General features: G+C 45.3%; 1 protein-coding gene across 1 annotated transcript; it reads right to left on the minus strand.

Annotated features, from left to right (window-relative positions):
• Positions 1 to 727: 727 nt before the first annotated feature.
• On the minus strand, positions 728 to 2123 carry LOC148038239 (uncharacterized). Its single transcript, XM_087670222.1, has one exon. It carries the CDS (start codon positions 2079 to 2081, stop codon positions 1194 to 1196), a length of 888 nt encoding a protein of 295 aa, XP_087526348.1. The 5' UTR covers positions 2082 to 2123; the 3' UTR covers positions 728 to 1193.
• Positions 2124 to 16728: the final 14605 nt, after the last annotated feature.

Raw genomic sequence — 16728 nt, forward strand, 5'->3', positions numbered from 1 at the left:
ACAAACATCTCTTCGACCTGGTTGAAGACATTGATTAGTGCTCATATGTGAGAAGCATGGCCTACCTAGTATAATCTCAAATCAAATAGATTTAATGTAACCTCAGAAATCATCAAAACTTTTTTTTGATGCTTGACATAAATGGTAGTGAAAGACATCCCCAACTATCCTGCATACTCATTATACTTGTTCCAGCCCATTAATTCCTTTTGGCATGGGGTCTCCCAAATGTGAAAATGGAAAGAAACAATTTTACCAATATCTTGAAGGCTCTTCAATCCCCTCAGTTTGAAATATTCCCATTCAGATCGGTACTTCAGAACTCTCTCCCACTTGAGTTTCTACAGGAAGAGACTCCATATGCATCAATATGGGCCTCAATATCTTCATTGAATGCATTGCAGCAGTTCTCCACCAAATTCTGGTTCAAATTCGTCTACAGACTCAACCTGAAGATTACTATGGCTTAGATCTAGAGGCATTTCAGCGCGCAGAAAAAAGGTTGTATAACACTCAGCATACCAAGGAGCATCTATAATGAGGTCTCTAGGCCAAGAGGCCATGTGTTTCAAGTTTCACAATCACCAGATGCCATATCTTAATCCCATAATGTACCTGTGTTTTAGTATCAGCACAGGACACAATTAGAACAGTACATGAAATGGTAGGGATGGTACATTGCAATAGTGATGATGCATGATATTAAGTTTCTTTAAGACAACTCATATGCTCAAAAGCACAAAGGCTGACCTTTGGCACAGGTCATAAAGCATACCCACTGTGAACCAAAATTGAGGCCATCATATACAGAATGTAGCACTCTCTTGTTACTTGCACCTGTAGCTTTTCAGGTACCTGCTCCACTTCCAAGCAAGGACAGAAACCTCTGCTACAAGTTTACATCCCTCAGTAAAGCAAGATGGATTGAGAGCTCCTGCATCTTCCAAAATGTTTTGGTGATTAAGCCTTGAAACCCAGCAAGATCTTTACAGTCGCACCATCATGCCAGGCCATGAATGCACTCCATTATACCTTGATAAACATCTTCTCTATTTTCTATGTGGTATGATAGTAAATGTTGATGTACTACTTGATGCTCTGTCACACTGTTTGATAGTATTGTTGAATCTTGTAGCACCATTCTTGCCTCCAGGTTTGCATAGCCCTCCTGAAACACAAGATGTAAATCAGGTTTACTTCACCCCAACTCTTGTGCTTCTCTGGATCTTCAAGATGGCATCATACTGCACTGGCATTTCCCCTCGAGCTTTTTGGTTGATCAACGGCCTAACTTTACGCTTAAAGAAGGCCTCAAATAGCTGCTCATATTCGGCTTTCAAGATAAGGCACTCCTCCATCCTACAGCCAGGAGTGCTGCAATGGGGCCGATCGCCCGCCTGTACTATAGCCAGCGCAATGGCCAAAGGGGATGTGTCCAAGTCACTGGCAGATACAGAGATCTTCTTTCCGAGGGCGATTTTCTTGCACAGATGCGGTGGGAACACAACATTGCCACCGTGCTCCGGCAGCTCATACGCAATACCATCACTGCTTTCAGCGAGCATGTGGTCGAATTCATCCCCCTGCAGGTGCAGGAAGGCATTTCTGGATGTGTGGTAGAGGTAGCTGAGGAAGAACCTGCGCAGGCCCTTGTATTCGAACTCGGCGCCTTTGTGGAAGTACACGCTGAGCTTCTCCATCTCGCTCTGTATGGCGGCTCGCTCTGCAAGAACTTCCTCCTCCGTCTTCCGGATGTGCTCCAGGAGCCTCTCTCTATCGATGACAGGGTCATCGGACTGGAGCTTGCCTCGGCTGATGCGCAGGTCGTTGCTGAGGATGCGGAAGTCTGTGATGCGGAACTCCATGCGGCGGATTTTATTGTCGATTTGGCGCCAGTCCGGGTGGTTCCCCATGCGCACTGACAGAGCAGGGCTCGAATTAGGGTTAGTGTTTCCAGGAAGAGCTCGGGGTAGAGGAGAGGGAAGCTGGGAGAAGAGATACTTCTGGCATGCCAGGAAGCTCATCTTCGCGGCAGTACGAACCTGTATGGGCACTCTGAGATCCTTAGGAAAAATAACCATCAAACTCCTGCAGGCTGCCACACGCCAGTCACTATTTGCATTTGGATGTAAAGATGATTATAATTTTAGTAAGTAGGAGAGAAAAAGAGCATGTCACATGATGGAAACTTGACCTATTTGACATCTGAAATGTCTGGTAAGTCTCCGTGTGACTGCACTCTTATAATGGTAGGAGCATTTAACTATGGCATTGACAAAATTACAGAGAAAACACCATCGTGCAAGTTGGGAGTGCATGCAAGTAGAGCTAGAGTGGGGTTAGGGAAAAGATGTGGCGGCCATTAGTACCCATAAAGAGCATTAACCCCTCTTAAATCCCCTCCGACATGTGTACCCTCTATGCTCTATGCATGTAGAGAGATAGGCATGGTGCTAATAGAGTTGGAGCAGAAGACTAGACTAGTGTAGTGTAGTGTAGTGAAGCAAAGAAAAAAGGATGAAGATATGGAAGTTGATTGCACTGCCACTACTACTACCACTGATTTTGAAGACCCTAAAGAGATCGAAAGATCACTACAAGAAAACTAGAAAGCATTCAACCAAAGGAAGAAGGGTGAGCTTGGCAAGGATAGGGTGGTCCTCAAGATGTCGGTTGCATTCTCGCTCAAAAGACTCAAGCAGAGGTATGTTGAATACTCTAACAGTGGCATCTATATGTTTTTTAGGGGAAACCACCAATGTAGGAGGAGTTTGGTAGGTGGTTTTAGGGCACATTTGGGGCTCATAAAAGATCGGTTCAATATTGCTTTGCAGGCCATGGCTTCTTTCTTGCACTCATTGCATCACAGGCCAAAAGGGACTTTGTCTTGGGGTCAATTGTTGGTTTCAAAGTAAAACTAGGTATAGTCACTACTATGGCGTGCTCACTTCAACCCAAAAGAGGTTTTGCAATCTAAGAACCCTATGTAGGTCAATTTTCTAGGGGTCTTGCCATGGATGGATGGAAAACTTATTGTATTGGCCCGAAGTGCTTGGTAAGCCACTATACTTCCTGAATATCACTAGTCCCAACGAGCTTCTACAAGCGAACAAAAAAAGTGTGTATCCTATGGAATAGGAAATAGCATATCCATGAAGTGCTGGAGCTCTTCAACCCAAATGGCATCAAACTACTAGTTGAGGTTAGGTTCTCTGCATTCTCTGATGCATGTGTAAGGGGGGGGGGGGGGGGGGACTTTGCTAGGGACTGTTGTCACAAAGAGGGTACAAAGGAGGCAAGCTCAATGGATGAAAACAAGAAACCAAATGTGCAGTAGAAGATCTTGATGGGAAAGAAGAAGGATACTATTAAAAACACTTTCAACTTGAACTAAGGGGCAAGCTCAATCCATGTAAAGAGTCATGAGCAAAGTCCAAGCCCTAATGGCCTACCTCATCAATCATATATAATGCCAATCTTACCAAGTTCCTAAAAGCACCTAGCAAAAAGGTATTATGAAAATGCAAGAAGCTTAAAGACACTAGACACAGGTCTAGGGATCACTTTATGAGAGTAGCTGCTTATTGGAGGAGATTGCATCCAAGATCAAAAGTCAAAACTTGGGAGAAAAGGGTGTGGAGATCTACCCCCTCTAAGAAGTAAAATTTTAAGCTTTGGAGGCTGGTCATGAATAGGTTCTTGAGAAACTACACAAGGTCTTTGGAACATTCCCCTATCTCTTCTACAAATTGGAACCAAAGTCAATCCGACACCTATTTTGGGACTGCATTGAAGTGTGTGGGCTATGGAGAAAGCTTAAGGGTTGGATAAGCGAAGTGGGTTTTGACAAAAGGTTGGATTGCAAGACTGCTCTCTTTGGAGATAAGGAAGAGAAGAATGAGGACACTACGAAGTTATGGAACATTATTAGAGATTTCCCTTCTTGACAAGTGGTAAGTAGTTAGGAGTGATATTCTAGCCTTCTATAAAGCCTTTGCAAGAAAGGACAAAGCTCTTGTAATTAGCACTCTAGTTTCCCCTCTTGACAAGTGGCAAGTACTTAGGAGTGATATTTTGGCCTTTTGTAAAGCCTTTGCAAAAAGGGACAAAGCCTACAAGGTCTTTTCTAGTGCCTTAAAAAGAGCACGAGGGACCCACCCTTCCCCTCTAAAATAGCCACTTGATAGCACTTTGTATACCTATTTTTAATATACTTAATAATGCGTTATAAAAAGAGATTGACAAAACTATAAAAAAGCTTGAGTAATCATTACTTCGCACTCCACACCTGGGTTTTTGCACTAAGGTTCAAAAGCACATTTCACATAAAAAGAGGGTTCATGGGAGGTTGATATAAGAAAATAATCAAAACTTCAAAAGCTTTGACAACTTAGACTATTATATATCAAAAGAACCCTTATGACCATTTCTTAGAGTTTGTCAAATATAAACATATTTAATGGTGATTTTTATTCACATTGATCCTATCGTGCATGTTATCCTCACATATTGAGTCTATCATTTAATAATTATTTTTATTTACATTAATGAGTCTATCATGGCGTGCATATTATCCTTATACACTGAGCCTATAATAGTATATAAATTTAACAACCCATAAACTATATTTAGAATTTCTTCTTCTTTTTCTTCTTCTTCTTCTTCTCTCTCTCTCTCTCTCATAATTAATTCTCATAATTAATAAGTACTAACATATATACATAATTACATATGTACAATACATTAATCACAATATAATTATACCTCTTTTTATTAATAATTAATTTATGTAATGATAATTAAGGATTAATATCTAATCAATTATATTATTGTATCGTTATACATATTAATTATTATAAATATAATAAGGTACTTTAATATATTAATAATTATAATACATATGGTACAATTATCATTAATAGAAATACTACATTAAGAATAATGATAAAAAGTAATAATTAGTTAAATCCATAATATATCAATTAATATTATAGATCATAGCTATATATTAAGGTCTCTCTATAATATATAGTATGAATATATATTAATCTATTTATTGCTTATTATATGTATAGATATATATGTTATACATCTTTTATTAACAATTAATTAATATATTAATAGTTAATGATTAATATGTAATCAATTATTTGTAATGTATTAATTACTACAACTAATACGCATACTCTTGAACTATCGTACAAATATATCATAACTATCACTATCATTATTTATCATTATACATATTAAATATAATAATACATACAACCATAATCATATGTAGACACATTAATTATTACATGCTTAGATATATACAATAAATATGATAATATAGTAACATGTAGTGATTACCATATACATATATATTATAAATTATAATTATACATAATAACTTGGTATTATTATGTAATATAAATATTAATTACACATGTAGATATTAATTATAGGTCAATTATAATTTTTATAATAATATCTAATAGTTAATAATTAATACATGATCAATTACATAAACAGATTTATAACTATAATTAATAAGTATATTATTAAATTAGCATATACAATAATATACATATTATTATTATTAAATATAATAATACATATAATTATAATTAACTTACTATTTGATATTTATTATAATATATGTATTAATTATAGGTTTAATATAATTTGCATAATAATATTCAAGTATAATAACAATACAATATCTAAGAGAGAGAGAGAGAGAGAGAGAGAGAGAGAGAGAGAGAGAGAGAGAGAGAGAGAGAGAGAGAGAGTCCTCACTTGTAAAGAAGAGAGGACAAAAATGGGAAAGAAATGTAGAGAAATGGAGAGAAAGAATGTTTTGGGGGTTGATGAGAAGTTTGTCACTTGGAGCTTGTAAGACCTTCTAATAATATGTATGTGCATGTGTATATGAATAATATGTATACATACATATATACATGTGTGTATGTGTGCACATATATGTGTATAAATTGTGTGTGTGTATTTAATACATGTGTGTTCATTTGTGTGGTCTTACAAAAGTGTGTCCTCTTTCTTGCTCTCATCATTTTTATCTCCATTCTTTTCTTCCTCCTATTTCTTATAATTTTTCATATGATATTTATACATGTTGTGTATATATGTGTATGCATTGCATGCACCCGTACATGTATCTATACTCTATTATAATTGAAAGAAATACCATGGCTCTACCCGAACCTACATGCACATGTAGAGTGCTTTCCAAATCACATGTGGGGTGGGTGTATTAATGCACCGCTCATCCTCTTGCCTTGACCCCCTCTGTGTTTAGGGCCCATACATTTCATGCTTGCCCACACCCTCCCTACACCGTTTCTCTCTTCTCCTTGCTCCAATGCTCTACTCCATGTCCATGGAGTGCCCGTGGCTAATCAGACTGGTGCTCATACCGCTCACACATGAGAGACTATTTGGCAAAAAGAGGCACTGTGGTAGACCCTTTTCTACTTGGCGTGTCTAGCACAGTAACACATTTTCTCGCACGATTACCACGGGGAACAAGTGTGTCAAAGGTGAAAGGACGTTATCACCTGTCGAGCACACATGTAGCCGCCTCCACGAACACAGTGGTTTTGGGGTCCTCCGCAATGGCTTTCCCACTGCGGGATTCTGCACTTTTGTCGGAGCGATTGATGGAGCTAAATGTTTTGCCTCTGCTGCCATTAAATTGCACGTAGGCTGCAACGGATTGAGAGAGAGAGAGAGAGAGAGAGAGAGAGATGCATGCAGGCAGATGCACGACTGCCTTCCCAGCTTTTTTAGTAGAAAAACAATGCCGATGGTGCGTAAGGACGAGTCACTCGACTGCTGCTTGACGTTGCTTTTGGAGACAACGATACCTACTAACGAGAAGCAATGGAGTCTAACCGTGGACCTCATCCTCACCGACCAACGCAGAACAGTCTGGGTGCAAGGGCAAGATCATGGTGCCAGAAGTGCTGCCCGCCGTGCCATACTTCCAGGACAATGGCTTGATGGTGTTGTCCCACCACAATGTTAATGCAAGAATCATCCCATTATCATTGTTTAGAGCAAGCAGTGCATGGGTAAGAGCTTGGCTAGGTTGGAGTTGAGTGCGCTAGTACAAGTGAACGAAGGGGGTGACGGAGTATTAGGGCATGAGGTGGGGAAGGTGAAGAGGCTCTCTCTCTTTCAACGCTCTCTCGCTCTCTCTCTTGATGGCATTGCCTGCAGCCTCCCTCGTCGTAGAGTCCCTTTGCCGTCGCTTTTGCTGGGTAGGGGAAGACCCTTGCTCACCCTTTGTTGTTGGTTGGATTACACATAGGTCGTTTCGTTAGGGTTCAAGAAGCACGAAGAGGCATTAACTACTCACCACACCGAGTGTCACACTTGAGATCATATACGAGACTCACATTTTGGGCGATGAATCTAAGAAGGCTAAAGAGAGAAACTGGATTTGGGAAGGCTCAAGATGCATGTCCAATGGGAATGTGTCATCGTAGTATCATGATGCAAAAGTCGCACAACTCCAATACATGGGACTTCAACAAAGATTGACAGTGCGAAGTCATTTTCTCAAGGGGTCTTGCCTTTGGCAAAAACAAAAGAGCGTGATGTTACTAGAGCACCATCATATACTTCAAGCCATGCAAATTCAAAGTAGTTGGACATTGCTAATTTGTTTTGTGAAGGGGTATTGCCTTCGGTAAAAGCCAAGTTTGACGTTGCAAGATCACCATCGCGTGCTTTGATTTGAACTCGCTTCAATGAACCTTTAGCCAACATGTTATTAAGCTCAATTATCTTTTAGTGTCACATTAGCATCATTGGGGAGGATAACATTGTTGCAATCTCCATGACAAAGGTTAACTCCAAAAGGGTGGGAAAGTTGTGTAACAATTGCTAGATGAAACTAAGGTTGTTGTGGTGGTGGGGGATTTCTTGGTAGTTATACCAATTTGGTATGCTTGGGGTTCAATTCCCTCTAAGCTTGATGTGCATACAATTTGTGATGTTGTGTATATTTTATAACCTTCATCATTTGGTGAGATTAGAATGAGTTTTTGGACAATGGCACTTCTTCATTATGACATTTAATATTTGTTGATTGTTAAGTACTATTTGAACTCAGGTTATTGTGATGTTATTTCTTCAAGTCTTGATTGTACAACCAAATACGATAATACTTCTCATCTAAATAGATAAATGTGGCAATAGATATGATGACATCTTGGTAGGGTTACATGAACACATTCATAATATGAAGTTTTGGAAGGTTCATAGGAGATTGGAGCAAGAGGATAATACTTGCACATGCATATACATAATTTAAGACCCTTTTACAATGTGCAATGAATTACAAGTTGCCCATTATGCATGTAACAAAATGCTATAGTGTATTATTTACATAAATAAACACATTTTTTACGTTATATCTATGTATTTTTCACATATATATTTCTATAGTACATTATATTATCTTATAATTGAAAAAAATCCCAAGTCAAGATTACCTACAGTTGACTAATATGTTTAATCATAGCCATGATTTGGAGACCAACAAACAAACTAGGTACAGTAGCGATTATAGACATTAGGTGTTTGCTTGACTTCATTAGAGTGCCATCAACCATTATGCTTGAATTGCTTTTTGAGAATTTGCATACTAAGCCAAGGTGTGGACACTTGTTTTTGTCCATGCAGGCTATTTAGTACTATATTCTATCAACAAACAATACAAACAATCATAAATCTAAAAAGCAAACCTTATGTTATGTTGACAACATAAACTAGAAAAAGAAAAAAAACATATAACCAAGCAAGCAAAGCCCAAGCTGGTTTACAAGACATGATAATTGCTTTTGGCATTATCAATTGGCTTATTGCAAGCAAGCTAAAGGCAAAAGGTAATGTGCTCTTCAAAAAAGCAAATGAGCTGAGCTAGCTTAACTCATTTAGAAATAAAAATAGAAAAAAGTGTTTTTTGGAGATAACAATACTATAAATAATCTACAATCAACCAAACAAGATGCTTTTGATTAAGCTAATGCCAATTTAATTAATAGCTAATCCATTAGCTGATCAGACCATGCATTATTTTGTATATTTAAAGTTATGAACAGAAAGAGGAAGAGATAACATAATTGGATGTATTCTTTAAGTTTGAAATTTATTGAGATTTTAAATTTAAGATGTTCACAGTGATCTTACTTTTAGGCTGAGTAATGAAGTGGTTATGTAGAGGACTGCAAATCCTTGTATGTCAATTCATTTTTTGTTCGGCTTCCAATAATATGATGTTGAAAAGCAACATTAAATAAAAATTTCCCTTTAGCCATTAACTTTTTCAATTTTAATGTTGCCCTATACAAATATGAAGAAAAAAATAAATCAACATTAAATATTTCTTAACTAAGTTAATATATAGTTAGGGCAGTTTATTGAGAGGTCTTTCATGCTAAAATGTGAAATTCTTTTTATCAAATAGTGCTCGTACCAATGGGACTTTTGATCAAATATCTGTTAAATATTCGATATCTCATTTAGTGCGCCTTTTGCTAGCACAATTTTGTGATAGTGTATCTTCACCATGACCTTTAAGCAAGCAAGTTTCTTTTGACATTCAATGCATGCAAAAAGTGGACCAAGGCTATTTAATTGTCAGGGTAACCTTAAGTATCATATATTGGCATAAAAAATGTCGTAGACAAAGTTATCACTTAAACTCTAAAAACATGGTCAAGTTGTGTCATATATTGGAGGACCATTTTCAAAAGACTTAGTCTTGCTTCCAATGAAAATGCAAGATGATGTGTCAACAATTTCATATTTGATGAAGACACATGGTCTTAATTGCACCCATGCAAACACCATTCTTAACAATATATCGATACTTCACACTCTTTGGACAAAATTTCAATGTTTTTTTTTTGCAAGTAAAATGTGGCTGATTATATTACTCAAAAACCTGATTACAACAGAGTGCTCATGCTCAACAAACTAGTTGGAGCTGAAGCAGAGTCACCAGTACATCATGTATACAAGCCTCTCAAGGCGGTCTAGGGGGGATAGGGGCAAGAAGCCATTGGAGGGGGGGGGGGGGGGGGGGGGGGGGGGGTTTATATCGCCAAATGGGGCTGCCTGCCTGCATCACAAAGAACAAACCCTGGCCGCCCCATGTACGCATGAAGTGACCACGGAGCTCTTGACGAGCCCTGCACCTAATCCCATCGGCCGTAGAGGGAATGGATGACGGAGGTCCATAGCTCTGCTAAGGTCGCAAGTGCTAAAAGTCTCTCTGCCGAAAGCCACCTGGCATCGCGCCTTCCAAATATGCCATCCAGTAAGACTCCCTATGATCTACCATATCTCTGAGCGGTCTGTTGTGAGCCCCAGTACCTGGCGGATGGATAGAGCCTCCAGATCGACCACTGCGCATGACCTTGCCTCGATCATGAATATCGTGTCCTGCATCCCAACCTCATACAAAAGGTGACGGCCCTGGCTGACTGCCTACCAACAGAAAGCTCCCCATGAGATACACCCAAGGTTGGGCGCTATACGTCGAAGGATATGGCATGCTCCTCTCCACACGGGCTGCACCCCCTCACAAGACCAAAGGCAATGCTTTGGGGTTTCCAAAGGCTGCTGTGTGCAGCGCTTACAACCTCCCTCCTTCTGCATCTGGGCAAGCTAGCTTTCCACCGCCAAGCCTCCATGTGCCACCAGCCATAAAAAATACAACACCCTCCTCGGCCACTAGCTATCCCATAGGCGGCGCCAGAAGGTCCGTCGGAAGGGCTCCGTGATGATGTGCTCCACCCAGTGCCTGCCGCGTGACGGCGCCCAGTCCATATCCTCTTGCATGAGTACATGTCTGCCAGTCCTGGCAGTATACTCTAGGAACCTGGGTGGCTTTTTGGTGACTGCAGAGGCCGGCCATAGCCACTCTCCTAGATCCCACTCCAGCTCATCAAGTGGTCTGCCCTCCCAAATCCAAAGGCGCCACTCCTTGAGCTCCTTCCAGAAAACATAGGGGTCCAGTCGCCAAGTCTTCCCCTAAAGACCCACCACCCGAATCCTCCTCCACGAAAGGGTGGCAATCCCTCATCCTGATACCCTTTGTCGAGGGCCAGACGTCCCCTCTCCTGAATGGCGAAGGTCCCCTGGGGGCGCCACCTACTCTACCTACCACCTAAAGGGGGATGCCTGCTAGAGAGAACCTAGCTGCCCATACCTCCCCGGGCTCTATCGGCTCTCGTATCAGGGGGGCAAGCCACTCCGAAGGTATTGCTGCGTCTATCTCTCTTCTCCTCAACTCCACTCCTCTCATGCAACCTGATACTCGCTGCAGCACCTCCTCCTCAGCCATCCTGTACGCCTCCCGCCATGTCCTGATGGAACAAGCCAGGCCGGCCTCCCACCTAGCCCATTGGATGTGGGGGCGCTCACCTATTTGTGCCCCTTTCCGATCTTTGACCTGGAGGTTCCAGATCACCGGCTGACGGTCTATTTCCTCCTGGCAACCTGGGGGGCTTTGGACTAGGGCCTTACGGAGGCCCTGCCACACGTGGAGTAGGCTCCGAAGGAAAGGTGATCTGGGCTGACGTGAAAATCCATCTCAGGGACGGCCTCCACTCACCGCGAAGCCTCAATTTATAATCCTGAAGGCCCTCCTGCAATAAGACCTTCCAGGTCTGCCCACCTGGTGTGAGACCGCAGACAACTAGCTTGCCCAAGAGGGCCATACTCTGATACTCTGGGTCTATGATCCCAAGCCCTCCCTCTGATTGATGTCGTATGATGGTCGCCCACGCCACCTTGGCCCTAGAGTCCCTGGAGCCATCAGACCCGGACCAAAGGAAATTCCACACTAGGCGGCGAAGCTGCCCTACGCACGATGGGGAGAAGCACCAACACGAGGCAATGTACCATGCCATCACTAGGAGGACCTGGTTAACCACTAGGGCTTGACTGGCTAGTGAGAGGCGAACCATGCTCCAGTAGGTCAGTTTCCTCCGAATAGAATCAAGGACAGAAAGAAACTGCTGGGCAGGAGTGTTGTCGAGTCCCACCTGGAACCCTAGGTATCGGACTGTCTGCCCTCTGCTCACCCATCTAAATCCCAGGTGGACGCCCCACTCCGTGCTGGAGTCCGGTTCTGTGAGGAAACCAACTGACTTTCGACAGTTGATTTTCGCTCCCGCTGCAATGCAGAACACATCAAGAGCCAGCCTCATTCTCTCCAGCATCACCTCATCGTCCTCTATGTAGAGACCTGTGTTGTCTGCGTACTCTAAGTCTAACAACTCAGTCTCCTCTCTCACTAGAAGTTGGAGGCCACGTAATCTGCTCACACGTGACCTGAGGAAGTGAGACATCGCCTCTGCGAAGAGTAGGAACAGGTATGGGGCTAGGGGACAGCCCTATCAGAACGATCTCTCCAGCCGAAACTCCTTCCCTCGCCTTCTGCCTATGAGAACCCTGCTGGTGGCCGATCTGTACAGGCTGGAGACCTCGTGAATCCAAGCGTGGGGGAATCCCAACTTCACCATGGTGCCCTCTAGGAAATCCCAATCCACCCTGTCATAAGCTTTCTCAAAATCCAAGAGTAATACTGCCAGTCTCTGCCCACTATGTTGAGCCCAATCTATCGCCTCAAAGAATGTAAATACATTGTCTAGGATGCTCCTATCCTGGACAAAGCCTGTCTGTGTGTCATGAATGATATCTGGAAGCACGGGGCATAATCGCCTACCAATTATCTTTGCTAGTGCCTTATAGGCCATTGACAATAAGGTGATCGGTCTCCACTGGGAGAGCTCCAACCAGTCTCCCCCTTTGGGGAGAAGACTGATAAGGCCTGCCGAGAGACTCCCTGGCATTTGTCCTGAGGTGAAGATCTCCTGGAAAGCCCTCAGTAGGGGGTCCTTCACCACTTCCCAGTAGGTAGTGAAGAAAGCCTTAGAGAGGCTATCTTGCCCTGGGCATTTTTGTCCATCCTTTGTATGGAAAGCCTCCTCTAGTTCCTTCTCTGTGAAGGGGGTTAGGAGGCAGTGTCCTATCTCCTCTGTGACAAGGGAAGGGATGTGATTCCATACTTGCTGTCTGCATCTCTGTCCTCTAGCTGAAGCTGTCTCCTGCTGGAAAAGGCGAGTGTAATAGTCGGTGGTAATCTCCATCACCTCATTAGGGCTAGAACGGGTCCTCCTATACTGATCCCGAAGACTACGTATCTGCTCTCCCGTAGTGCGGGGCTGGTGCACTTGGAAGAACTCCCTGCACATCGTGTCCCCCTTACGTGCCCAAAAGGCTGTTGAGGTGCGGAAAGAGAACTCCGAGCGCCTGTCCTCTAGGCCAGCAATGGCTGCACGTGCGCGCACGTCCTGTGCATGGAGGGTGGGATCCCCTGGTGCCTCCTGCAATAATCTCTGCGTGGCTGCAAGGTCCCGTAGGAGTGCTCTCTCCTCCTCCCAACACTACTACCTGGCCTGTATGGCTACCTCTTGGCAGATTCTGCTTGACTCGGCTAGGACCTCTGCAACCTCCTCTACTATCCGGTCCCTCCTGTCCCACTCTCTGGTCCAAATCTGCTCTATCTGTCTCCACACCTCCTCCCTCCTATAGATCGAGTCAGGGATCCGACAGGATTGTGTATCTAGGGCGGATGCTGGGGGGTCAAGTGTCAGGAGAACCGGGCAGTGATCGGATAACGTGGTTCTTGCCAATTGCTCAATCTGGCCTCCACGAGAGCCTCCCCACTCTCCCACATAAAACCTATCCAGCCGCTCTAGCAGGGCTCCACCTAGCCGCCTGTATCCCCAACAGAAGTCCAAGGACCTCTCCCTCCTGTGGAAGGCAGGGTCTTTCTAGGCATCACGTTTCCGACTGCAAGCAAAAAGACCTCCCATGCCTCCTGCTCCTCCCCAGCCATGCCTTGATAGTTTCTTCCTTTGCCTTGCTGGTCCTCCAAAGCCTCCAGGTTGTTGAAGTCTCCTTCAACAATCCAAGAGTCCACCTCTGGGAGTCCAGCTGCAATCTCCACCTGCAACCTGCTGCGTGCCCTAACCTCCGTAGAGGCATAGACATTGAGGACTCCAATACACGAGTCTCCAATATCCAGTCTGATCCATAGAACCCTTCCTACCACTATCGTCACGTGGTCTCGTACACAAGTGGTGAGACTTGGGCCAATAGAGATGCATACACCTCCACTCCTGCCATGGGCACCTATGGCCTGCTCCCATTAAGTGTGCGAGCTGTCCGGAAGTACCTTCCCAACCCGCTGAGCCTGGGCGAGGGTGAGCTTGTGCTCCTGCAGAAGCAAGATGTCGATCCGTCCGGCAAGGGCAGGCTGCAACTCTTGCCAAACAATTAGCTTCCTAGAGCCACGTGCCCCACTGTAGTGGAGACTATTCACATTCCAGGATGCAAGATGTAAGGTCATGGGGAAACCTGTGACTGACCGAACACGCATTTGTTTGGTGTGGATGCTGCAGATGAGGAGGAGAGACTGTGAGGCATGCAAGTGCGCTTTGCCGCCGGTCTGGATGGTGAACTCCAATCTCCCATGGTGGCCCTCGGCCGGACCATAGGGATGATGGATGCTCCAGGTGGTACTATCAATGCATCTATCAGCCGTGCTGAAAATCGCGACTCTGTACACTGGAAGAAGCGGGCCACCTGTGCCGGGGGCCACTCGATCACGTCCCTCGGCGCTCTCCACTATGAGGGGGCTCGAAAGATAATGCTCAAGTGTGGGACGTTGGCGCCAGCCCACCAGTTAATGTCCATCATGCAACCTGGCCACTGTTATGCAAATAGTGCTAATTCTTCATCTCCCGTCCACTGGGATGTGATCCGCCACCTCACTCTTCAACTCCTCAATCTGTGTAGTCATCCACTCCTTTGAGTAAGATGATTGAAGAAAAAAGGCGTAGTTTGGTCCATCCGGTGGTGCTAGTAGGTGGACCTTGCCCCTCCTTGACTTACGAGCCATGAAGATCCCTACCTCTATAGGTAGTGGAAACTCTCCGCGCTCCGCAACTCGCAGGTAGGACCATGGGCCACTGTAGAAGAACTCTTGTGGCAACAGCTATGCCCATCTCAGGAAAGTGTGGCGGGTGGTAGGTGCGGATGAGCTAGTGGTTGTGTGGGAGGGGAAAGACTGCTGGTGTGCAGAGGAGGTAGGTGTGTGTGGCTCATCACCTCTTGTGGGAGGGGGGGGGTGGGTCTAGGGGGCTCACCTGACCTGGGTGCGGATCAGGGGGGGTGCTCTGTAGGGGGGGTGATGGGGGGGAAAAGATCGAGAGATGGTGGGATGGCTGGAGATGCATGGCGGATGTGGGGGGGGGGGGGGGGGGGGGGTGGCCCTGGCAAGGGGGGGCTGTGGGCCAAGGTTAGTGGGGGGAGGGGGGGCATGGGATGTGGGGTGGGGGGGGGTGGGTGAGGGGCCTGTGGGAACTCAGGCGAGGCAATCTGTGGCGCAGGTGGAGAATGTGAGGGGTTGCGGTCTTGTCGGGTGGGACGGACAGGGGGGGGTTGTGTAGTGCTCTGCCGAGAGGGGGTCGCTCGCCTACCAACACCCTGCTGATGAGGCTAGGTTAGAGGAGCTGGTTGCGCCCCCCCTTGCCGTCTTCCTCTCTGTCGCCTCTGGAACCGTGTGAAACCGTCAACGTCCACCTACGGACCTGTGGGCGGAGCCGCCTTGGCTCCGTAACACGTACAAACTGCTGTCTGATGCCCAAAGTTGTGGCAGCGCAGGCACTGCTCTGGTTGCCCAGTCACAATGACCTGCTGCCTAAAGGAGTGCCCGCTGCCTCAATCTCTAGGAACTGTGGGATTTTCTTGACCTCTTTCACTACCACCCGTATCTTTGGGACTCCTGCAGTTGTCACTGCATCCGCGAAGGATGTAGGAAGGACAGTGCCGAAGAGCCATCCAAAGTCTTCCACCAACTGGCGATACTCAATCGCCAGGCCGGGGAAAAGAAGGGTGACCGGGTGCCGAAGAAACCTGTTGTGGAGTGCAAACGCCTCCACAGTAAAGCCACTGTACCAAGGGACTATGTATATGACCCCCTTCGTGGATGCATATGGAGAACTGGCAAGTAGCTCGTGAGCTGCGCCTGCCGAGCTGAGGCGGATCATGAAGATCCCTTGGCCCAATAGGACCGCCTCCATGATCTGCATTGTGCCGATGCGCAGTGTGGAGTGAAGCCAGTCCCGAAGCTGGGCCTTGGTTGGGGAATGTCCTACTACCTGACCATAAATCGTTGTTTTCATTAGCTCCAGCTCTTTAGCTCGGACGGCTAAGAGCAGGGGGAGGGAGCGATGGCGAAGGGGGGATTTCTGTTTTCGATGGCTGTGGTGTGGCAGCTTGACAAAGGGCCAGGCCTCCCGGCAAGACAGCACGCGGGGGGGCAGGGGGTTGGAGGGGAGGAAAAAGATAGGGGGGGCGGGGCGGGGCGGGCGCAGGCGGCGCGCAGGGAGCTGGCGATGGGGGCCCTGGTGAAGGCGAGAGGGATGGGACGCAGGTGATGACAAGGAGAGTGGTGCTGTTCCTGTCGATGGCGAGGGGGGGTGTCGCTAGCGATGGCGCTGTACCGGCGGGGCGGGGCAGGGCGGGGCACAACAATCAGACGGGCGGGGCATGACGATCAACGGGGCGATGTGACGGGCAGGAGAGCCGTTTAAGAAAATATTTTTGTAGTTCAGAGCACACTGACTAGAGTGTGTTAAA

Source organism: Lygodium microphyllum, chromosome 3 (genome assembly GCF_053477565.2).
Source record: "Lygodium microphyllum isolate KBCC chromosome 3, Lygodium_microphyllum_v1.1.10, whole genome shotgun sequence".
Taxonomy (NCBI): domain Eukaryota; kingdom Viridiplantae; phylum Streptophyta; class Polypodiopsida; order Schizaeales; family Lygodiaceae; genus Lygodium; species Lygodium microphyllum.